The sequence below is a fragment of the Oreochromis niloticus genome, linkage group LG2 (genome assembly GCF_001858045.2).
Source record: "Oreochromis niloticus isolate F11D_XX linkage group LG2, O_niloticus_UMD_NMBU, whole genome shotgun sequence".
NCBI lineage: Eukaryota > Metazoa > Chordata > Actinopteri > Cichliformes > Cichlidae > Oreochromis > Oreochromis niloticus.
The window spans coordinates 31,129,855-31,154,460 of record NC_031966.2 but is presented as its reverse complement, the minus strand read 5'-3'; the positions used below and the strand labels follow the sequence as shown (position 1 = coordinate 31,154,460).

Sequence of the window (24,606 nt, the reverse complement as noted above, 5' to 3'; positions counted from 1 at the left end):
TTAATTAAAAAGCAGCAGTCTTTTTGATGCTACGCATCTAGTATCTTGCATAAATTCGTAACACTCCCACATTCACACTTTTATTCCAGGCATTTTTTTCTTTCTCGTTTGCTAAACAGGCCAAAAATAATGCTTTTTTAGCTAAATGCAAAACCGCAATATGTCAGCTGTACACAGTGGTCCCAGCAGTCCAGACTAAATTTGTCATTATATTATGAATCATCCTGAAGTGACAAGCTAAAATTCACACCTAATAAAAATAAACAAAACCCTGGCCATTTTTATATTATTAGAATTGCAGCTCTTTAAAAATGCTCCCAAGCCAGGAATCTCAGTCTAATATATAATAAACAGACATGTATCCTGTTTAAAGTGCACACATTCTAACATTTCAATATATTGATAACTTAATTTCTAAAATATTTGGAGTTGGTACAATTTTGCCTCTATATGCTGCATCATTTGATTTAAATGTCTTTACAACATACACTATATACGGCCTGCTTTTCCCTGGCATGTGTCTGGTCTTTAAACAGTGGTATCTAATTCACTTATCTAAATGACAATCACTGTTATTTACTGGCCACCACACTGGTGATAAAATGCACTTGACTGATTAATCATCAGCAAGTGTGAGCACCCAAAAGAAGACGTTTTGGCATGTAGGGCTGGGCTATATCATACCGTTCACGGTAATACCGGTGTAATTTTGGGCAACGATAGGAAAATGAAATATCGCGATAGAATGTGGGTAAAACGCGCATGCGCAGTGCCTTTGTTTACATACGCACATGGCGGCGACGCAGAATGAGAAGAGCGAAAGTGGATCGTTAAATGAAACAGATGAACCAGAACTGGTTTGTAAAAATGCTGCAACTTCGGTGGTGTGGAACTTGTTTAGCTTTCGTCCGTCAGATACACAACAAAGCACTATTTTTGGTAGAGCATGCTAGCGGGCCGTCGTTATTACCTTGTTGTCAAAGGAGTTTGCAAAGAAAAGCGTCTGGACTTCTTTGAGTTGCTTGAAGACGTTTCACCTCTCATCCGAGAAGCTTCTTCAGTTCTAAGGTCAAATGGCCGAGAGTCCCAGATTTAAACCCAGTGGGAGTATCCCCCCAAAGAGGGACAAAGGACCCCCTGGTGATCCTCTAATCACATGCGACAAGGTGTGAAAGCGGGTGTGGTACCTAATCAGCCAGGGTTTCGGGTGAGCTCATTGTGAAACCTGGCCCCACCCTATCATGTGATTTCCTGAGGTCAGATGGCCCAGGATGTGAGTGGGCGTTAAGGCGTCTGGGGAGGGAACTCAAAACTGGATTATAGATGGCAGACAGTTGGTGTCGTAAACCACCGCCTCTGTTCAAAGATGGTCGCTCTTGACTACGATGACCTGGATGACTGAGAACCTTCACAGACTTATTACCTTGTTGTTTGGAAAATACGGCACACTTAAAATCAATCCTTTGATTTTTCTGAAAATCGACAGTGCCGCTTATAATCCCGCGTGCCTTATGTATGAATTCTGGTTGTGTTTACTGACCTCGAAACGATTTTATGTGGTACACGGCGCTCGAAAATCTGTCAAATGTTTCAGTACGACTTTGCTAAGCTACGAACCCGCACCGCTTGATGGATTGTCGGAGTATTACGGCTACCGTAGGCAGGTGCCTCGCGGAGTGATACGTACTGTGCTTCAACATAATATTACCGTATTGTGTGTGTATAAGCTCTTTTTAAGTTTTGTGGATATTATACATGGTTATGCTGAGGATATGTCGGCCAATTTCCACTGGAAATGCCTTTTGGTTAAACTGTCCGCAAGGAATTTGCACTGTTACATTTTTATATAACGTTAATGCACATAAAAAACAGCTGCTTGTTTAAGTGAAAATACATTGATGGGGTTTTTGCACTAATAAAGTTGTGGAGTTGTAAAGTATTTTGTCTAGTGTCAATTATATCATCAGTTATATCGTTATCGCAAATTTTCAAATGTATATTGTGATAAATATTTTTGGTCATATTGCCCTGCTCTACTTTGCTGTTCAGGTGTGTGCTCACACAATCCCACAATCTTCCCAGGAGTAAATGTCCCAGCATATTCACTCCATCATCAGACTGTGTGATGCTCGTAAAACCTCCAAAAAACCCCAACGCTACATCTCAGACTCTGCAGCCCTCAGTTAGCATGTTAAAAGTTCATGACAGTAAAATTAAAGAAAGACTGAACATGCATGGCTTTTTTGCAATGTTTGCCAGGAGAAAACCTCTTCTCTTTAAAAAGAACATGCCAGCACTGCTCATGTTTTTATAAGCATCTGAACAAACAAGACCTCTGGAACGACGTCCTTTGGACAGACAAGACCAAAGTGGAGATGTTTGGCCGTAATGCACAGCACACAGCAGTGCTATATGCTAGAATAAACAAATAGCCTTTGCTGCAGTTTTGAATTTAGACGATTTCCATCACATATTTTCCAATCATCTTTCCCTAAACTGCTCTATACACATTCTTTGCATTCCAGGTCATATCTAGGTAAGCATCTTGTTTAAGAATAGTTGCAATAAAGCGTGAATTTTACCTCTGCACGTCTTGCTAATGTAAGCAACTTTCATCTTCCAAATATTCACGGACATGCACGGGCAAAACACTCTAAGGATATTTCTGAGCTGAGGAACAGATTTGAACAAGCTCACTTTTAAATAATAAAAACTGAAGTTGAAGAGCTAAAAACCAGACCAAGCAATCAAAAATACAGTTGTAGAATATTCTGGATTTAAAAAGCCGGTCAGTTCATTAAAGTAAGTTGCTTCGGTGTTTTAGAAAAGTTACACAGAAGAAGAAATTTTGCACTGCTGAAGTCAAAATGATGCTAAGATTTTTTTTTTATTATTTGAAAAATTATTTATTAGATGCCTGTAATGGTTCTTATGTTTCTCAGATGTTTTAATTCGTCACCAGTAAATGACTTGATTGTTGAAATGTCACATTTCTCAGATACAATAATGTGAAGTCCCTGTTGTGATTATGCATATTTGAACTGAGCCTGACTTCAAGAAACAAAACAAAAAGGATTAGCATGCATATTTCACAATGACAGCAGGGAGAATTCTGGCTATCTTATATCAGATCTGCTCCCAAAGTGCCAAAGCTTCAGGGCATTTAATTAACTACAAGCAGCCATGGCACAATTCGAGACCTGATACTCATTTTGAAAAATGTTTGTGCTCATCTGAACAGGATCATCTGTCAAAGCCTCACTGTAGCTGTAACCGGTGTTGTTTGCAGGGCTACTTGCGCCAGTGCAGGAAGCGCGTGGACATGTTTAACGACGACCAGTTGAAGGTCATCTTTGGCAACATCGAGGACATCTACCGCTTTCAGATGGGTTTTGTCAGAGATTTGGAGAAACAGTACAACACAGAGGAACCGCACCTCTCTGAAATCGGGCCGTGCTTTTTAGAACACGTGAGTATATTTTAGACAAACTTAGACCAAAAATAAAAGAAGAAGAGAATAGATTTTTCTTTTATCTCGTCTCGTTATCTTGAGATAATATTTAAATTGTGGAGATAATTAACCAGCTAACAGCATCCCAAGATAAGGAGAAAAGTTAATGTTTTAGAAACCATAATCACTCCCCTATTTATATGATTTTTTTAAATTATCCTGATGATGTCCATCTCTACTCCTTTGCACTACAGCAAGACGGTTTCTGGATTTATTCAGAATACTGTAACAACCACTTGGATGCCTGTATGGAGCTGAGCAAACTGATGAGGGATGGCAGGTACCAGCACTTCTTCGAAGCCTGTCGCCTCCTCCAGCAAATGATTGACATCGCCATAGATGGCTTCTTGCTCACGCCCGTCCAGAAAATCTGCAAATATCCACTCCAGCTGGCCGAGCTTCTTAAATACACCGCACAGGAGCACAGGTACAGTACGCCGAGGCCAGGAATAACTTTTCAGCTGTTTCATTTGTTGCCCTTTCATAGAAATGCATTTGCTTCTTCTAAAAGTGAAGTCATTACTGATGCATCATTTTGTTCCAGATGCATTGTGTTGCAATGCAGCTGTTGCAGGTGTTGGGTTTAAACCACTGAAGCGGTAATTATCCATGCATGAACTGAAGCAAATGTTGTTTTGTACTCTTTTTTTTTCTTTTTCCTTTTTTTTGAAGAAAACATCTCATTAAGAACTCTAAGTTGTCTTGAAAATACTATAAATTCCATTGTTCATATACAGTATTCCTTTCCATATATATAGGGAGAGAGAGAGAGAAAGAGAGAGCGAGATAACAGGTTAAATATGAATTGAGGATTTTTTCTTCGAGTGTTGGCACACACACAACAACCTATGTTTTTGCAGCACAGAAGCAGAGTATGTAATCTAAACATTTGCTGATGAGCTTTCATGCATTAAACGCATATGTACGCATCCAGATGTGCAAACTCATGCGTGCAAACCCACGGAAACATGGTGTAAGTGATTCAGCATGTCTCAGCCAGCTCCAGGTCATTCACAAACCACGCGTTCTCAGCCAGAGAGGGACAGGTGCCAGCTCTGCCAGCGAGGCCTGCCAGATCGCAGTGTTTGACTGTTAGGAGCAGTGGAGAATCTGCCAGATATAGGACTGTCTCTGTCACACAAGCACACACACATATTATCTTCCAAAGTGAGGATTGGATCCGCAGCACATCTAAGCCAGAGGGATAAATCCAGCTCAGTTAGCAAAGACGCAGCCGGAGTTAACTGTGAATAGAGAAAGTGGCTGATTAGAATTAAATAGCAGTGTCTTTTTCCCTTTTTTTTGAGTGTGTTCCAGCAGATTTACTACTGTTACTTGAGTTTATAACCCCGCTCTTTAATAGGCTACTCTGTATCATTAACTACTAAAACATTACATGCCTTTGAGTGGCCAACCACCAAGAGCTACAACACTCTTAAACACCCAAGAGTAATTATGTGTACACTGTGTCTGTAGTGACTATCGATACGTGGCAGCAGCACTGGCAGTAATGCGGAACGTCACCCAGCAAATCAACGAGAGGAAGAGACGGCTGGAGAACATTGACAAGATCGCCCAGTGGCAAGCGTCGGTTCTGGACTGGGAGGTATGTGTATGAGTGTATGAATCTACTGTACTGTACTGAACAAAAGCTTAATGTTTATGTTTTTATATTTCCCCAAATGGTGCCATTAATTCCTAAAATGTGGGTTGTAGACAGCATTTACACCCAAAGCATCTCAGACTAAAGAAAAGGGTCCATCAGCAACACCTATGCCTTTGTTTTCATTTTACCACCAGAAAGGGTCTTTGCACAAAAGGCAATAAAAGAAATCCAGCCATGGCCAGCAGCCCATAGTAGCAATGTAAATTACATTGAATGGTTGTGATATGCTACAGTAAGCTCCCCCGCCGCTGCTTTTCCCTGCGGGCTTTTCTCAAATTTTTTCATGGCAGATTCGGGTCGAGTGAGTTTAAAATACTGAGATATTTTGGCGGCATTTTCAGAAGTTTAGTGTTAACTATGAGGTGCCAAACTGGAGCAAAAATGTAAAGAACAGCGACACAGAGAGATTAAAGCGGTTAAATTGCCCGTTAACGTGCTTGAGACTGACGTGTGCGAGAAAGTGTGAAACAAATGAATGCAGATGATTTGACTCTTTTCAAGAAACTCTGTGAATCAAGCGCAGACCTTCCTGGGGGCAACAGTGCTGCTCGTTGATAATAATTAATTTACTCTGATGGTAGTAGTTTCACTTGCAGAAATTCACACTGCGACAAACACTTACTCAGAGCATACTTTCTATTTTACCACCAACAAAAACAGTAACATATAATAATAACAACAGAAATATATCAAGTATTCTTTTTATGCTTTCTCTTTCATAAACAAGCAGAAGAAAATGAGCAAAAACACAAAAAATAAAATCCAAAGGTTACGTTACAGTCTCCTGCTACATTTCAGATTTGTCTTTTGTATTTAATCTGTGTATGAGACTGGATATAAAAACATTTACTTGTGCCGGTAATTTTTTTATTTCTTTGCAAAAAGTGTTTAATAATAAAGAAATAATAAACAAAATAATGTCTTTATAACTACTTCAAGGCATCCTGGTGCATTTTAGTTGACAGATGAACACCTGTTGGGAAGTTTTTATTATACTTACAGTAACGTAGTGGGTTGACTTGAAGTTGAGTAACATCTTTCCTCTGCTCCTTTTTCATTGTTACACACATAGTCGAGACACGGTGAAACAAAGAGCAGAGGAGACTAATAAGGCAGAGACTCTCACGCTGGGCTACAAAGTAATGACTGCAGTAAAGTAATGTAAATAACATAAATAAGGTGGTTTGTTTTGACTTGCTTTGCCAGCTGAGCACTCTGGACTGCCATCTTATGTTTAAATGATGTGACTGTCTTAGTCTCTTTTTAAATGCCTGTAGGCCGGCCAGTGTTAAAAGTGCTTTTTTACTAACATACCAAAAAACAGATGAGCTAGGATTCAAACACACACAGCAGGAAAGCGAGTGTTTAAAAACTGAAAAAGACAGCTTGATTTTCAGAGCAGGACGTAACTGTGTGTTGACTGATTTCCAAAGGATTAATCCAGCAGTTTACTACTGCACTTTGCAAAGTTGGGCAGCTTATAATAAGATTTTATTTTCAAGATTGATTGGTTTCAAGCACTCCCCTTTCCTACCTTGAGAGACATTTAGATGTTTCAGCCTGTAAAAAATGTTCCATAATTCCGATTTATCCCTGATGACATGGTTATGACATTATCAGGTTTAATTTCCAAGACTTCTTTGTGAACCACAAAATACATTATGTAACTGTTTCCACAGGCTGAGTGCGACTAACAGTGATGAGTAAATGAATTTTTGCTGTAGCAAAAGGAGGAGTATTCTTTTCATTCGTTAACTCTTTAACTGTTGTGTTTATGTCTAGGGGGATGATATATTGGACAGGAGCTCAGAGCTCATCTACACTGGGGAGTTGTCATGGATCTATCAGCCGTATGGACGCAGCCAGCAGCGAGTCTTCTTCCTCTTTGATCACCAGCTGGTCCTCTGTAAGAAGGTAAGGCTGTGTCTCTCTTCAACGTCTTCCTTTTATTTAAAGACTTTATTGAGTAAAAACATGCTTAGAAGCTAAAATGTAGCCTCTGCTCGTGTTCTTGGAAGTTGCAAGATCACATGGCTGGTGACAGAGATGCTTGAAGACAATGTGAATTCTTACAACCTGAGTCAAGAGCTGAAAACAGATTACATAATGCTGCATGAGAGGCACCAGCCCTCGCTGAAGATGCGTTCAAATCCTCAGTGCCTTTCACAAAATGGAGCTTTGGTAGTTTAGGCTCTAATGCACCGAGGCTGTGCTCGCCTGTCAGACGAATGTTCATGCCTGGATAGACTCAATACACGCACAGAGATACAGACACAAATGCAGGCAGACACTTAGACACAAACACACACAGAGGCTGAAAAACTGCATCACGAACACACAAGCGTGGAAACAGAGGAACAATAGTTTTATCACTACACAGGCAAACACACACAGAACAAAAAAACAAAGACTTGGAGTTATATTGTCTTTCCACGCACACACACACCCTCCCCTGGCTTGTCACATTTGAACATCTCTGGCACCAGAAATGAACTCAGGTATGTCCTCAGACCTCTCTGTGTGCCTGCTGTTCTGGTCCACTAACAAAAATCCGCTCCGAGTCATTCTAAATGATAAATTCCAGTCTTTGTTTTTATTCTTGCTTATCCAGCATCCTCAGTGCTACATATGTATCGGCTCCTAAGAGCCCTCGGGACGCGTGAGGAGCACATTACATGTTGCCTGCCTTCTTTTCCTCTCATCTCTTCCTTATCAGCACAAAGATGCACATTTGCCTCTGCATGCTTATTAAAAGACACCCGATCCTTTCTTTGTACCTTCGTCGACCTCGCAGCGTAACGGGATGTTCATTTCCTCCTGAGGGAGGGGTCGCAGCGAAGATTGTTTCATGTGGCCATCTTGTTCCTGCAAATGATGAAAGTTAGAAGGGTTACAGTTATTGTTGCTGTGTGTACTCGTGGAGAGCTGAAATGCAATGACAATGTCAGTCAATACTCATTCATTAGTTGTGTTTGTGTCTTTTGCAGTATGTGTTTTATAGCTGCTGTGTGTTGGGCTCAGGTACTCAAAAATCATGTTGCTCAGAAATTAATAGATAGAAAGTTGAAATTTCAGAACATAAATTTTGCAGCTTTAACTGAAATTTCTTCTTACTAAAAAGGACATATTCCATGACCTGACATACACAAAAAAGAGCCCATTTCACAATTTACAACAGAATTTTCAGTAAAAAAATTTTTTTCTATGAATTCGCATGAGATGTATTTTTTAAATTTCAGGTTCTTTTATGTCTTTATTTCCTTTACAGTTTAAACCCAATGAGCCGTCCTGAAAGATTTGTGATTTAATAAAATGGCTTTTCTTTTAATGCGAAAAAACTGAGAGATATTGCTAAAATTGTGCTTTTTCATCTTAATATAGCTCAGGAATTACATTTGAACGTCTTTATGTGCTTAGTAAATGGACACTTTTTAAGAAGTTATTAGGCACTGTTATCAGGCGTTATTAGGCACCTTCACTGATGTGGCCCATTTAATATGAAATTGCGCTGGATGTGCCCCATGATGTTAAATGAGTTTGAGACCCCTGCTATACAAGGATTCGATTCATGGCAGTGTCATTTTACAGTCATTCATCTGGTTTTAGTGGTGTATCTGATAATCTAGAGCCATGCTTCTTTTTTGTGATATTAGGCAAAGAACTGAAAAATAGGGCTATTTTCTGCAGCGTGTGAGTGAAAGGTGTCGCGTAAGGCACACTCTCGAGGTACCGTGTTTGTCGGCACCTCTAAGATTCAGCACACACACAATGACAAAATCTATCTGCTCTTCACCAGGATCTGATACGCCGGGACATCCTGTACTATAAGGGCCGCATTGACATGGATCGCTACGAGGTGCGGGACACTATAGATGGGCGTGACGAAGACTTCAACGTTAGTGTGAAGAATGCCTTTAAATTGTGCAACAAAGACAGCGAGGAGATCCACATCTTCCTGGCCAAGAAGCCAGAGGAGAAGATCCGCTGGCTCAGGGCCTTCGCCGAGGAGAGGAAGATGGTGCAGGAGGATGAGAAAATCGGTTAGTCACACACCTCCCTACACCTCCATTTGAAAACTATTAGTTTTGTTCACAAAATGCTGGAACTTCAGTTTATTCTTTTGTATATTTATCACATTTACATAGATGAGATCATCAAACACATTTTAATGTTAGACTAAGAAAACCTGAGTAAATCCAAAATACAGTTTTTAAATGGTGATTTCATTCATTAAGGGAAAAAAAGCTATGCCAGTCTACCTGGCGTTGTGTGGAAAAGTAATTACAAAGCCATTTCTAAGGCTTTGGGACTCCAGCGAACCATGGTGAGAGCCAATATTCAGAAAGCGGTGACAGTGGTGAACCTTCCCAGGAGTGACTGGCCTACCAAAATTACTCCAAGGACGCATTAATGGCTCATCCAGGAGGTCAGAACAGAACCCAGAACAACATCAACAAGAACTGCAGGCCTCCCTCGTCTCAGTTAAGGTCAGCATTCATGATTCAACAACAAGAAAGAGGCTGGGCAAAATGTTCCAAGACGAAAACCACTGCTGACCAAAAAGATCACAAAATCTTCTGTTACATTTGCCAGAAACCATCTTGATGATCCATAAAACTGGGAAAAAGCTGAACTTTTTGGAAGGTTTGAGCCCCATTGCACCTGGCATGGAGCTACCAAGGACATCGTACCAACAGTCAAACATGGTGGTGGTAGTGTGATGGTCTGGAGCTGCTTTGCTGTTTCAGGACCTGAGTTACTTGCCGTAATTGATGAAACCGTAAATTCTTCTCTCTACCAGAAAATCCTGAAGGAGAAGGTGGCCATCAGTTCATGCCCTGAAGCTCAAGAACACTTAAGATATGCACCAGGAAAATGATCCAAAAACACACCAGCAGGTCCACTTCTGAAAACACAAAAATTAAGGTTGTGGAGTGGCCTAATCACTTCAGCCCGATTGAGATGCTTTGGCATGACCTTAATCAGGCCATTCATGCTTGAAACCCTCCCCTGTGGCTGGATTAAAACAATTTTTCAAAGAAGAATGGGCCAAAATTCCTCCACAGTGATGTGAACGAGTCATTGCCAGTTATTGCAAGCACGTTATTACAGTTCTTGCTGCCAAGGGTCACACAGCCAGTTATTAGGTTTAGGGGGAACTACTTTTTCACACAGGGCCAGGTAGGCTTTTTCCCTTAGTAGATGAAATGATCATTTAAACATTGCATTTGGTATTTACTCTGGTTATTTTTGTCTAATATTAATTGCCCGATTATCTGAAACATTTAAGTGTGACAAAAATGCAAAAAAATAATAAAAAATAAGAAAGGGGCAAATACTTTGTTGGAATTCACTGCACAAAACATGAGCTAACATCAAAGGGACAGTTCACCCAAAAGTTACATTTTTTCTTCCTCGGCCATTTATCCATTTAGATCGTTTCAGTGCAAGTTGTCCAGTTTTAAAAATACAAGTTTTAGAACTGCCTGCCTTCTCTTGAATTGAATGGAGATGCAGGTAATCAAAGCTTTACAAAACAGTCTTTGAAAACATTGCAACAGCGCCTCTTTCCAGAAATCATGACCTGCATAGCCCACAATGTCAACAAACCTTGTTGTCAGCAGTTTCATGTGCGACCTGTTTTCTTTCCAACCAAAAGGAGCGTGGTTGTAGCTAACGTTACAGATCAGCAGACGCAGACATCAGTGTTGTTTTCTTGTGACAAGCATGAGCCTCTTGTGATGGTTAAAGGGGCATTGCTGTCTGCAGGGTGATGCAGCTTTTTTATCTCTGATGTTTGTAGATTTTGAATCTGAAAGACCAAAGTGATAATTGGGCTTTTTCTCCGGCTGGCTGGGCTGTGCTCAAAATGTAGCAGAAGGTGATAAACTACAAAGTGTTTTTCAGACTGGACAGGATTTTGTTTATTGCTGGGACTCTTTCGAAAAGGCTAGAACTGAATGATGCTTCCTCTAGTTTCCACATACAGTAAAATTAGCTCTCAGGAGCTCCGTGAATTCCAGATTAAAGAAGTTTTACTGTATTTTAAAGTTATTTAAATAAAACTTTTTTAATCTGCAGACTGTGTGAAACTTCTCCCCGACACATAACGCTGTTGTCTTTTAGGTTTTGAGATCTCTGAGTACCAGAAGCGACAGGCAGCCATGACAGTGAGAAAAGTGACCAAACAGAAAGGTGAGGCAACAAGAAGATATCAGGTGATTTCCCTTTTTTTTTTGTCTTCGCTGGTGTGCTCTGTCTTCTCATCGCTGTTTACTCTTCCCTTTACCTGCTCTGTTTTTTTGCTTTCTACACCTTTTTTGACACATACTTTGTTTATGGATGGACCTAGACTAGCCTTGTAAGTCTACATAAGCTAGAAAAGTCACGAGCGTTCACGCGTTCTCGCGATATTACTTCAGATGTATCTCCTTTTATGTTCAATGTCTGTCAGCCCATACATGAGACGACGTTGAAGATATGACCTGATATGAGTTGTAAAGCAGCTGTTAAGCATCAATGAAAAGACAGAGGGCTGTTTGCATGAAGTATTGAGTTTAAAGGAGGATGCCGGTGTTCATGACATGTGGGTCCTGTGTCACGCTTGCCTTGAAAGTGATTTAAAACATCGCACAGAGCTTGAATTTTTCTTCTCTTACTGAGGAAAGGCCTCTTCCCACTGCACGTGTTTCGCAGAAGGCGATGAAAAATGTTTTATGACTTGTGATTCTAATGCTGAAGCACTCAACACCCTGTTTTAGATTTAAACAAACTGCTTGGTTTCTGAGCCAACTACTATTTTGTGTATTTTTATTCAATGCAGACCTCTTAAAATTGATTTTATTTATTTGTTTATTCGAATAGGGACTACATAGCATGAACCATGTCGCGCAGCACAGCAAGAGCTAATAAGTTAATTTGCAATGCCAAATATAGAATATAAGAACTTCAGGACTCGTAACATGACAAAGTACACACTGTAGTACAGTGAAGTGCCATATGACAGGGATCCGATTATTCGGGACAGCAGTATTGATCCCTCTTTGAAGGAAAAGTGATCCTAATCTGGATCCAGTTTGAGTCCCCTTATACGAAATTCCACATCTTGAAACCTGTTTTTTACAATTGAGGATATAGACTATATTCCCAAAAGTATTCAGTCGTCTGTCTTCACACGCATATGAACATGAGTGACATCCCATTCTTAATCTGTGGAGTTTAATGTCAGTCCAACGTTAGCAGCTTTAACAGCTGGGAGGGCTTTTCACAAGGTTTAGAAGTGTTTATAGGAACTTTTGACCATTTTTCCAGGAGCTCATTTGTGAGGTTGGATGAAAAGGCCTCCACCCTAATTCATCCCAAAGATGTTCTGTCAAGTTGAGATCGGGACTCTGTGCAGGCCAGTCAAGTTCTTGCACACCAAACTCGCTCATCCCTGTCTTTATGGACCTTACTTTGTTCACTGGTGCACAGTCATGTTGGACTGCGTTAAGAGTTCCTAAGGGTTCAAGCCCAACTCCTGAAAAACAACCCCACACCACAATCTCACACCCACCAAACTTTATACATGCCACAGTGCAGTCAGACATGCACTGTTCTCCGGCAACCACCAAACCCACACTCGTCCATCGGATTGCCAGAACAAGAAGCGTGATGAGTCCAGTGGTGGTGTGCTTTACACCACTGCATGTGACGCATCAGCTGCTCGACCATGGAAACCCATTCCATGAAGCAATCTACGCACTGATCTTGATCTGAAGGCCACATGAACTTTGGAGGTCTGTAGCGATTGACTCTGCAGAAAGTTGGCGACTCCTACCCACTCTGCACATCAACATCCACTGACCCCGCTCTGTGATCTTACATGGCCTACCACTTCGCTTCCACTTTGTCATAATAACACAAACAGTTGACTGTGGAATATTTAGTAGTGGGGAAATTTCACGATTGAACTTGCACAGGTGGCATCCTATCACGGTACCACGGTGGAATTCACCGAGCTCCTGAGAGCAACCCATTCTTTCACAAATATTTGTAGAAGCAGTCTGCATGCCTAGGTGCTGGATTTTATACACCTGTGACCATGAACGTGATTGGAACACCTCAGTTCAATGATCCGGATTTGTGAGTGAATACTTTTGGCAATATAGTGTATATAACAGTGCCTCACCAATCCTACTAGATGTTTCACATTTTGCTGATCCCAAAGCTCATACTGGAATTACAAGGGCAACCTGATTATGTAAGCATTGATGTATGAGTAAAAATATTAATAGAAAATCTAATAAAATGATCAAAACTTACCTAATTTCTTTTGTTTAATAGGCTGAGCTTCCCTACTTCCTATCCACACTTGTAACTACTCAGTTATATATCATCACAGGGGGACTTGATTGCAGTAGATGCTGCATGTGACCAAGAGGTTATACAATAGCTTAAATGTGCAAAGCCTACAGAGTGTAGCATTGGAATAGCAGACATTCTCATTGGCTATTCACAGTTATACAAAATGTAATGAGAAGAATCATCAGAATTCTTTTTTTAAGGAATGGACACACAAGCTTGGAGTGAATTTTAAAATACATGGCTTAATTTAAAGTTTTTGCATACAAAACTTGTGTTGTTCCCCAGAAACATAACGTATGTGTGTAAATCAGACTCATCCCATTCTTTACATACTAGCATGTGTGGAGTCACTGCAGCCTCTGCTGTTGTTACAGTAACTACTCACAACCACGTGAGACTCATGAATCTCCTCTTTCTAAAAGTACATCTTTTGATAGTTAGCAGTGAACGACTAAAGCATTTTGAAATTAGATGATTGCTTTGATTCATCCTATATTTACCTAAAGGATTGTTGAAATGCAAACAGTGACATGCCATTGATTTTAATGATCAGACATTATTGTCTGTCTCTTGCAATTTTATAAGACAAATGCTGCATTCAGTGGGAATTGGCCATGAGAGTGGTTGTTGGTGCTTCTGGTGCAACCAGAAACAAAACAATAGCTGTTTTGATTAACACTGAACGCTGTGATATCTCGTAACATGTTCCACAGTTGGTCATGATTTATAATAAAGTAGGAAGATTATGCCTTTTCTTCTAATTTACAGATTGAAAGTGTTCTGTTTTAATGCTACATATGTGACATTAAAAATCTATGACACATGTGTGGTATCAAAAACTGCATAGAGACCTACACTTGCCACTTATCTCGGTAAAAGAAGGAAGACGTCGAACAAGTTATTCAGAATGATAATTCCCGAGGAAGCATCGGCGACAAAGCACCCACATGTCCAAACTGCCGGTATCATCCTTTACTATTTAGCCATTTTAGTGCTAGGCTAGATGTTTGTACATTTACCATTACTGATGTTCTTGCCAGTTTCACAATAAGCATGCACATCCATTAAGGTATTAATGAACTAATGACCCCTGCTGGAATGTTCTCTCTGACATTAGGAACCCAGTAGATGTCTGTCAGAAGTAAATGTTGTCTGTTTCTAAGTGCTGTATGTGTACATTGGCTGGCACAAGGTGAAGTACTCTCTTGAATTTCAGATTCATTTATAGATTTCATCTTGAGAAAGAGGGCCATGTTGTATGGACATGGTTTGAAAATGATAAAGGTATATGCATTAGAGTTCTCCTTAGAGCTAGCACAATAAGATGCCATGGCAACTGCTAAGCAGCATTGGGAGGTGTTGTGTCTAACGTTGGCATTGGAGCATGCGGTCACTGTCCAATCTGTTTACAAGCATTATGCTGTCTATAAACAGATAAACAGGTTCCACTAACACAAAGAGATCGAACCCTTCTAACTGCTAAAACAGCGTCTGGCCAAAAACAAAAGACACTGTTTCTCATCTTCTCATATTCTTTTCCTAAGATGCCATGGCAACTTTTGAATATTTCATCTCCAAATATTGATTGTATTTAATAATGACAGTAGCATAGTTGTGATGCTTGTAGACTGTAGCTCGACGACATTGTAGACTGTAGTTAAATGCATATTAACAGCTTTCTGTTGGCTCTATTTTCGCCACTCTTGTGTTCTCAAGTGTCGAGGGTGCTATTCAAACAAACGTGCTGTTAACAAACATGGTGGAACAGCGCCCCTTTGTCCAAATGCCCGATTTCATCGGCGTATCAGTTGTAATCTGCTGCTTCTCTTGTTTGCCCGCCACAGAGTTTGATTGAAAAGCATCCTTAGTCTCCCTTGTGTCATTGCTACAGCTGAATCTCCCAATTCAGCTTTCATCATATATTCATCATATTTTCGGGATTAATATGCAGGAATGTTAACAGTGAAGGCCCATTTTGTATGTCTATGTGCCTGTTTTTTGTGGAAGCATGACTTGATGTTGTGTTGTTGTGCCTGTTCCAGATGCAGTACTGATAACGTTTCCTCTTTGCTATCTGCCTCCCTCCTCCTTCTTTTTTTCTCTTTTGCTTTGTGCCCTGCACTGCCTCCTTGTCCCCTCTCCCTCCCCCACAAAACCTTCTTGCTCTTTTTTTGTTTTTTTGGCGCCTGCCTTCCCAGGTGTAAACAGGTGCACGCCCCCTTCATACCCGCCCCCACAGGACCCCCTCAGTGTGGGGCAGTATGAGGTAACGGAGGACATGGCACAAGGAGAGGTTTTTGAATTCAGTCAATCCAAAAGAGGCCAGGCTCCTTTCTGGCAGAATTTTAGTAGATTAGCTCCATTTAAGAAATAGAGATAAACAGACTCTTCCGATGGACCAGCTATTTTTCTTAGAAGCACTAAACACTGGATGATCATGTCCCCCCTCCCCCCCATGATGAAGAAAAATACAAAAAAAACACACAAACACGAGACTTTGAAGTTAAGGACCAATGTTAATATAGAGTGTGATTGGAAGCTGCGAGAGGACTGAAGACTTGGATTTAAAACAAAGAAAAAACGTATAAAAAAATAAACACAACTTTACAGTTCATATATGTTAGTAACATTCTTAGTTATCATGCTTCTCCGGCTGAGTCAACTGTCACGAACTCTTCCCCCCTTTCTGGATAATCACGCCATCTGAATGTCCTGAAGTCATCGAGATTGTTACATGAGTTCATTTTCAATCCATCTTCTGGAAAGAAACACGAGGCCAAGCCAAGTCATTCCCAGTAGTATGATTGTGACCAAAACAAAAAAACAACAAAAAAAAAAGCTGAGATCTTGCTGTGCTGCTTTGTGAGATTGTTTGATGCATTCTTCTGAATGTGAGATGACGACCTCAGCCGATCGCTGCGGCGTGTGAAGGACCTGCCAAGCTCGGCTGTCAACCTCACCTCTGAGTTAGCTCCATCCTGCCACCGATCACGCACCCATCGAGTCATCTCTGCGCTGCTGATGTCTGCGTCTGGACCTCCTCCTCGTGCTCAGAGCTTCATTCTCTTCTCTGTAGCTGCTTGCATATAATAGCCCCCCCCCTCTCTGTTCACAGTCTGACATTAGGTGTTCCCTTCCTTCTCCGCATCCCACTCATCCTCTCTATCTCTCTATCCACCTGCTCTGCCTCTGTGAGTCAGTGGCTCTCAGAGGAAGAGTTTCACTCTTTTGGAAACCTGCCATTGGCCGTGATGTGATGATGGGTCAGGGAACAAATCAATAGGCGGAACATCAATAGTATATTTACATCCGTTCACCAACCACTCGTGACAGGGTATTCATGTCCGATCGCGCTGAGGGGGTGTGTGCATGCACTGGATTTGGCGGTGAGCTTAGATGAAGCAGCTGGGAGCAGGAGATAGGCCGGCTACGGTCCGCCTGCCTTGTGCCACAGCCCCTCTCCCACCCCGCCCTCCCTAGAGACCACCCCTGTAGCACTGTGCTGGCACCTCACTGGGTGGAAAAGAGAAAAAAAAGCACAGCCTACCTCCAGAAAACGAGCGGTGAAAGTGAAGTTGTGATGCATTGGCCAAAAGAATAACATGTCAGCTGTCAAAGAAAAGACTTCGGTTAATTATTTTGTGTCACTCCCACTGTAAAAAAGCACAGCACGTACTCCCGTTTTGAGTATGAGTGATACAAATATCAACATGTCAGTGTGACCAATAAATAAGAAGCCCATCCAGTATTCAAGGGGTTGGGGGGTGTCTAAAAAAGTGATAATGATTTGTGAAGTGGACCAAAACTAACTGGGGAAACAAAAAAGTCGACTGCAGCAGTGCAAGCCGATGCCGTATACGGAGATAGAAAGGCGGATTTAATCTGTAGCATGCAGGTTTCCTCTGACACATTCATACATCTCTATAGACTCCAGCTCCAAACCTCTGCTTTCTGCCTCACCCCTCCTCACGTTGCCCCCCCCCCAGATCTGGCAGTTAGCTCCAGCTCTGCTTAAGTGATTTCCAAAGGACTGTGGCGTGATCAGATTGGTTTTGTTTAATCAACAAAAAAGTGCGTGAAGCCGTGGTCTGCGAGAGATCCTAGCATCATAGAGTCCTTCAGCAGTAAAAGAGAAGATCTGAGGAAGTGAAGAGGAAAATTTTACATGCATCATGAAGACGTATTCTTTTTTTCCCACACTTGGAATGTAGTGAAACATCTGTCCACGGTTTGTGACCACGTTTTGACCTCAGACACAGGAGTACATTTTGTGTTGAATTATATCACCAGATGGACAGTACATATACAGTTTGACAACTTGTGCAATGTGATATATCATTCTATATCTATCACTATTCACTACAGCGTGATATGAAAGAGTTATATATTGTTCTATGTCATTTGTTTGCCTTCTTATAGGCCTTATAACCTGTTGGAGAAAAAAACAGACCTTACAATTGCTTTGTATGTTGTAATTTATGTTTTGTTTCAGTAAAGGAAGATGAGAAATGGGTGAGTTGGCTGCTGGTGTCTGTAGAGATGGCTCCCAGTGAGATTGTTTTGGAAGATAGTTCTCTTGGCTGGTACGGCAAAAAAAGATATGGTTCCTAGGCTATCGTAACCTCAGGTCCCTTGCTATGGCCCGCCCTGCCCCACCCCCCTTGCTCCCTCCAACTCCCTGCTTAACACTACCACCAGTACCAACATACAAATACAAGCATGCAGGCAAACACACACACACACTCAAACACACACACACTAATAATCATGCTTACTTGCTGGCCCGTTCTGCTGCGGAGAAGAGAGATGCTATCTAACAGTGCCTTCCAGCATTCCACTAGTGATTATCTATTCAGTTTCACAGGCAGATTTGAATTAGTCATGTATTTTCCCTTCAGTGCATCTCTCACTCTCTCTTCCGTTCTGTTCCCACAACCCCCGCCCCTTCCCTCATGCACACTGGGAATTCCTCGTTCCCCAGTGCACGAGAGCCGCTCGGACAGAAACTTAGAGGTCAGGCCACTTTTTCCATATGAGTAGATACTGTGCTGTTTGATTGAGATCCATTTAAAAATTGAAAAACGACTCATTTTCATATATTATCGCACATTTACATAGGAGCAGTTTTATTGCACATTAGAAATTAATTCTAATTTCAGATGTTTAGAAGCATCGACTTCTTTTATTGTGTGTTTAACACGCTGAAAGACAGTTTAATTTGAATATATAGTAGGAAGCAGATTTCCATTAGTTGACTTAGGTTCGCGTGTCGATCTATATTATTAAAAGTGAGTTATGAATCAAGAGTCATCTATTTTACCTTTATCAGCTACACACTGTAAATACTGTAAAAAGAACAGATCATATATTTGGATATCGGTATTTTGCGTTGGAGACGAATGTTGTTCCAGTTCTAGCGTGCGGTAGATCTCAGTACCAGGTAATTGCATGCTTGTGGCATCCAATATTTTGCATGAGACTTAAGGCAACACTTAACGAGATCATTTAGTTTTGTTTAACTTCCAATTGAATTTTCTTCTTTTTTTTTTCTTTTTTCCCCGGCAACACGGAACCATTCATTTGTGTGTACCCATACCATCTCACTAAAGGGAGTTCTTTTCTCTGTCCACCTGTCTCCTGCTCACTTGGCATTACAGGTTGTAGCTTCTGTTTTTTGTATTACTATTATTAATATTATTATTATTTATTGACACATAAGAGGGGAACATCTTTTCCTGAATTAAACACTGAACTGCTGATAGGGAAAATCAAAGGCACTGATGTTCTCTTAGCCCAGATATGATGGGTACTATAAACTCTAGCATCATTTTAAACCCACACTGCTATGCTACAGACTGCTGGTTAATATTCTTTTCCTAAATATATGACTTTTTTTGGTTTGTTTTATTTTTTTGTGGAATGCCATTATGTGCAGAGGCAAAACGGGTAATCATTTTTCTACGACAACAGTGAACCAAATATGAGTTAGCACTGATCTTGGGTGTTTGTGTATAGATTTAGAGCTGAATAAATTCGAAACCTCTTGGGACGGACTAAAAATAAACATAATCCTGAAGACACACAGTATTTCATAGCTGTTCATATCACGCTCTTGTTCCTTTTAAATACAATGACTTGACATTACAAAGCAGTTCCTCGCTTGTATTTATTGACAGCAGTATTAAACATTACAATTTTGGCCACACGGTTTCAATGATGTATATACGCTGGTTTGAGTTTTCTTATAGAACTATCAATCTGACCTTGCGCTCCGAGCTGAGAGGATAGCCTTCTGTGCAAATTATTTTCTGTTTTCTCGCTTTCTCTTTCCAGTCATATAACCAAGGCAGCCAAGTTAGTTGAATGCATCAGAAGTTGCACAGATTTATGTAATTCCTTCTAGTCCAGGGTGAGCCAGTAGGCGCGTTCACTCACAGTTAGCATAGCAACATCTTCAGTAGGAACTCCTTGGAGTCGGTTATGCAGTCCCGTGCTGTTCCAGAATAGTCAGGGTAAAAGTCTTCAATGAGCCATATGCCGATGTTGGTGTTCAATGGCAACAAACAGAAGACTGACATCCCACATTTGGACACTATTCATTGTATATTACCATCTGGTTTCAGGGTTTGGTTTGGGAGGGGGGGTGTCTGGATTTTTTTCCAAGTGAAAAATGTACTCACAGAATCCTTTGTCATCATATGCAAACATTTGTCATTTTCTTTCTTGCTGGCTTTTGAGTTTGATTATTTGTTGTAGAGATGAAAAACCTGAAAAATAATGCCTATTCAATCCAGAAACTGTGAATGGGAGAGTGGAAATGTCAACTGTATGTACATTATATGTTTTGATGTAATCAGAAGCACTGGGAATATGTTGTACTTTGCTGTAAAAAAAATCAATCCATATCTGATATAGCTGTACTTTTTGTTGAAAATAAAACTACAGAACTGCGGGGGGGAGGGTTCGAGGCATCAGTCTGTGAGTGAGAGCATTGTGCTGGCCTTCCTGTCGTGTGACATCATATCCTGTTTGTTTGTAGGGCTCATTCCTGACAGCTGACACATTAACTCCAGGATATATTATGTAAGATAAATAATATCACAATGGTAATCACTAATCACACACACACAAAAGAAAACATTTTTTTTTAAATCAACAAACTTCTAAACACTAAAATTGAATCCTGAAAATAATTATGCTCTAATCAATAAGTAATGAGCGTTATGCAAATATATTCTCCCAGCTGGAGGCACTGAAGTGGGGGCTTTTCATTCTGCTTCCTGGTGTTGTGAAGTCCAAAGACGCAAGAATGTTTTTCAGGCAAGATCTAAGACATCCTGTTGTGGTGCAGACAGTGTGTGTGTGTGTGTGTGTGGCTGGATGTCTAAATAAGTAAGGTGACTACATGTGTCTGTGTAATGTCACCCGAGTAAAGGAGTGAGCCAAAGTGGATGTTGTGAGGTAATATCAGAATAACAATAGTGCCTGTGAGGAGCCTCAGCTTTGGATATCCACAATGCATGGTGTTACTGTGGTCTCTAGTGGCCACTGATGTTGTTACACTTCCCAAAGATACAGTGGATTTTCCAACATGGAGCCCTCCTTTTGCTTCTAAAAGCTTCGTAGACATGAAAGAAAATCTTCTGACTTCACAGCTATAAACAAATCGGATGTAAAACAGTCCTTTAGCTTGTTCTGGTAAAAATTTAAAAAATGTATAAAAGAAAAAAAAATTTAAAAAAGAAGAAGAAAAGCATCACATGACGTCTGAGGTTTCATGTTTCAAGTAATTTCTCAGGATCAGAGGAACGTCCAAGCTGTCAATTGCAGGCTCTTTGTTAGCAAAAGCGAGGTATCCTCTGATTGCCAGTCGAGCCTGTGACATCAGAGGTTTGGGGCAAACTGTTGAAGAAACAGAAAACAACATTTGTATGCTGAGTCAGTATAGCACCAACTCATAACAAAAGGCACCTTACGACAATTTAGGTAAAGACCCCACAGAGCATTGAAGGGAAAACCACAACTATCAGATGATCCCCTATGAGCGAGCGCATAGTAACTGTAGGGAGGAAAAACTTCCTTTGAACAGGAAGAAACCTCTGGCAGAACCGGGCTCAGGGAGGGGCAGCACTTCTGCCATGACTGGTTGGTGTGAAGAAGAAAGACGAGAGAATATAAAATTGAATGGCTTGCAGCAGTGGTGTATAAAAGAAGAGATCCTCATTGCATCATGGGACGTCCCCCAACAGCCTGAGCCTATTCTAGCATAGCTAAGTGATGTTTCAAGGTCACCTGATCCACACCTTACTATAACTTTTATTAAAAAAAACAAAAAGGAAAGTTTTGAGTTTAATCTTAAAAGCAGAGAGGATGTTTGTCCCCTGAATGGAAACTGGGAGCTGGTTCCAGAGGCGAGGGGTCTGAAGGCTCTGTCTCCCATTCTACTTTCAGAAACTCTAAGAACAATAAGTTAGGCTGCAGTGTGAAAGCAAAACTCTATTATCGCAAGCTCTATCATCATGGGGCCTGATCATTCAAGATTTTGTATGTGAGGAGAAGGATTTTAAGTTAAATTCAGGTGTGACTCGCTCTCACCTCTCTCCTTGAGGAGCAGAAGCAGAGCTTCGTTCTGCTTAGTGGTTTTGTCAATGATGAGTGTGGGCAGATAGACGTCTGCTCCAAAGTCTATAAGAAGCTGAATGTACTCCACCCCACAGCCGTAGCGGAGACACACCTCCAAAACTGTCTTCGGCTGTTTGATCCTGGCCAACATTTTCTCATCCGTGCAGTTGTAGTTGGGGTTTGCACCGTGAAGAAGGAGCAGTTTAAAGCAGTCCAGGTGTCCATACACAGCTGAGATGTAGAGGGGCCCTCTGCACGCTGTGGCGTTGGAGGCCCATTCGGGGACTTTGGGCTTCACATCTACCTCGGCTCCAAACCGAAGCAGCTCTCTGAGTATGTCGACGTCACCCTCTCGGGCAGCGGTCAGCACCGGGGAGCAGTTGTTGTACTGGCTGCCATTGGGATCTGCTCCAGCATTCAGCAGTGCAACTACACAGTCCAGATGTTTCCCACTGACAGCTGTGAACAGAGGCGTCTGGGCCTTCACGTCCAAGCTGTCAACCTGGATTCAGACATAAGAAACCAACAGGTTTTTTAAAAAGTAGAAACAAAGTTTGTTGATACAAGAAGTACACCACTGATTTATCACCGCAAGTACTTTTCCCCTGAGTAAGTATCAAATACCGTCCTGTATGCATGCGAGTAAGTGACTGGATCACAGTTTAACGCTCTTCTAAGTGAAGGTATCATTTGCACAACCCAGCATCCACATGTGTGCCACCGCAAGCTCTCACCTTTAGTTCAGTACGACACGGTTAACGGCTCTGTAGCTCACTAAGTGAAATGCTGAACTGACAATGTTGACTCTGCTCTGCTGCTGTGGGAAATCTAACCCCCCAAGGCTACTGATTAGGCTTTGACTGAAGATAATCAATTCGTTCTGCAAATCTGTTGATAGACATCTGCTGGCTCGTGCACTGAATGCACTGGAAACAAAGAGAAACAATGTTAATAGCTGTTAAACCCAAAGAAGCATCTAATAGATGCTCCGCAGAGCTGAGACGAGCTGCGAAGGTGGACAGTGTTGTTCTTGTGAATCCTAGTAACTGCTTCCAAACTGCACTTAAAAATTTGATCTATTGTTCAAATGTAAATAATCATTACGTCAGCTTTAATGCCCAAAGTGTAAAATGTAATGATGCAATATATTGTAATATCACACCTTATTTAATTATTTTCCCCTTTGAATAAATAAAAAGAAAAGTTTTGGGAGCTTTTAAATGAAACCCATGATGTCCAATAGGTCATTTTTGTTAATAAATAAAAACGAAGACATCTTGTTACACACTCAACATCTCATCATCCTTTCCACAAAGTCTCACCGCTGCACCGTGCTCCAGTAGTAGCTCCAGGCACCTCAGATGTCCCAGTGCCGCGGCAGTGCGCAAGGGAGTTACGGGGACCCCCCACCCGCTTCGAGCATTGATAGACTTTCTGTAATCCTCCTGAGACAGAAGCTCTGAGAGCAGCGCTACATCGTCACCACTCACGGCGTTGTTCAGAGCCTGACTCAGCTCGCCGTCCTCATCCTCCTCCTTCGGCTGGAGCAGGGAGAAGATCTTAGAAATGTCCATCAAACTCATGTTGGCAGCTCGGCCCAGAACCATACTGGGACTCCAGGCTAGTTCAAGTCAAAACCCTTTCATCTGCAACAGCAGAGAAAGACCATAACACCATAACTTGTCATTCGGCTTATGTTTTGTTAAGACTAATTTTTTTAACATCAGAATAGCACGAACATGAAAGAATAAGGCTCACGAGCATACACCGCAATCATGAGCTAAATCGGTTTGTGCCAACTGCAACTGCAGCAGTGAGGGATTTACACTGGGAGGACACCTACCTCACCTTGTTGCTTGTTGATGGTGTTTCCAACGGGAGAAGTCAAAACCATTTCAGAGCTCCAATAAAACACAAGTCATGTGAAGTTAAGGTCCTCGAGGAATGCCCGATGCTTCCACTGTTGCAACGAGTTGAGAATCGTGCAGTGTGCTCTGTGTGTGTGTTCATGTGTGTATGTGTGTGCTTAAACTGACAAAGGTGCCAGAGCTCCTTTCTGGGGTGGGGTGGGGGGTGTTTGGGGGCTAATTTTAGGCCACAGATGGGCCTGACTAAACTTCCATTCTTGGAGACTTGAGTCTCAGGTTTATAATTAGAAAGGTGATAGAGTTGTGACACTTAGTGATTGCCCAGTGTGACTTATCCCTGGGACATTGCTGTCTCTTTGCCACAGGCCAGCGTGTGTAGCATGTTAAGCTGGAAGGCGCTGCGCTTCTATATTTCCCAGTCTTTTCTAAGAAGAGCGGTTATTCTGCTGCATGTGTCCTGTCATCACCCCGCTTTGCCTGGTTCACACTGAGGGAGCCATTTTGGTGAGTGTCAGCTGTGTGACTGTCAGGGTCTTCAGAGAGGAAGCCAGTCAGCTGTTCCCCTGCCAAACCCACCCATGTCTTCATGCTGT

The 24,606-nt window shown here is 41.4% G+C and overlaps 2 protein-coding genes across 14 annotated transcripts in view; one reads left to right on the top strand and one right to left on the bottom strand.

Moving 5' to 3' along the window:
* The window catches only part of arhgef9b (Cdc42 guanine nucleotide exchange factor (GEF) 9b), a 48,965-nt gene extending 28,468 nt beyond the window's left edge, over positions 1-20,497 (top strand). For 8 of the 12 annotated variants that reach the window (XM_019345741.2, XM_019345731.2, XM_013271763.3 and 5 more), the window contains 7 exons: positions 3,290-3,469; positions 3,706-3,938; positions 4,988-5,117; positions 6,960-7,091; positions 8,974-9,217; positions 11,304-11,372; positions 15,722-19,803. In XM_019345741.2, coding sequence (XP_019201286.1) covers positions 3,290-3,469; positions 3,706-3,938; positions 4,988-5,117; positions 6,960-7,091; positions 8,974-9,217; positions 11,304-11,372; positions 15,722-15,897 — 1,164 coding nt within the window. In that variant the 3' untranslated portion in view covers positions 15,898-19,803. Of the gene's footprint in view, positions 1-3,289; positions 3,470-3,705; positions 3,939-4,987; positions 5,118-6,959; positions 7,092-8,973; positions 9,218-11,303; positions 11,396-14,739; positions 14,808-15,721 lie in introns of all 12 variants that reach the window. The other 4 variants (XR_003213717.1, XM_025897935.1, XM_013271764.3 and 1 more) reach the window with 4 other exon arrangements.
* A 136-nt stretch (positions 20,498-20,633) lies between these two features.
* Positions 20,634-24,570, bottom strand: asb12a (ankyrin repeat and SOCS box-containing 12a). Of its 2 annotated transcripts, none has more exons than XM_005468026.4 (4): positions 23,989-24,570; positions 23,468-23,791; positions 22,119-22,647; positions 20,634-21,425 (listed from the first exon to the last, which is right to left on the bottom strand). In XM_005468026.4, exons 2-4 carry the CDS (start codon positions 23,750-23,752, stop codon positions 21,280-21,282), a joined length of 960 nt encoding a protein of 319 aa, XP_005468083.1. In that variant the 5' UTR covers positions 23,753-23,791; positions 23,989-24,570; the 3' UTR covers positions 20,634-21,279. The 2 variants fall into 2 exon arrangements, with proteins under 2 accessions (XP_005468083.1, XP_003445956.1); XM_003445908.5 differs by having other exon boundaries at positions 23,994-24,570.
* Positions 24,571-24,606: the final 36 nt, after the last annotated feature.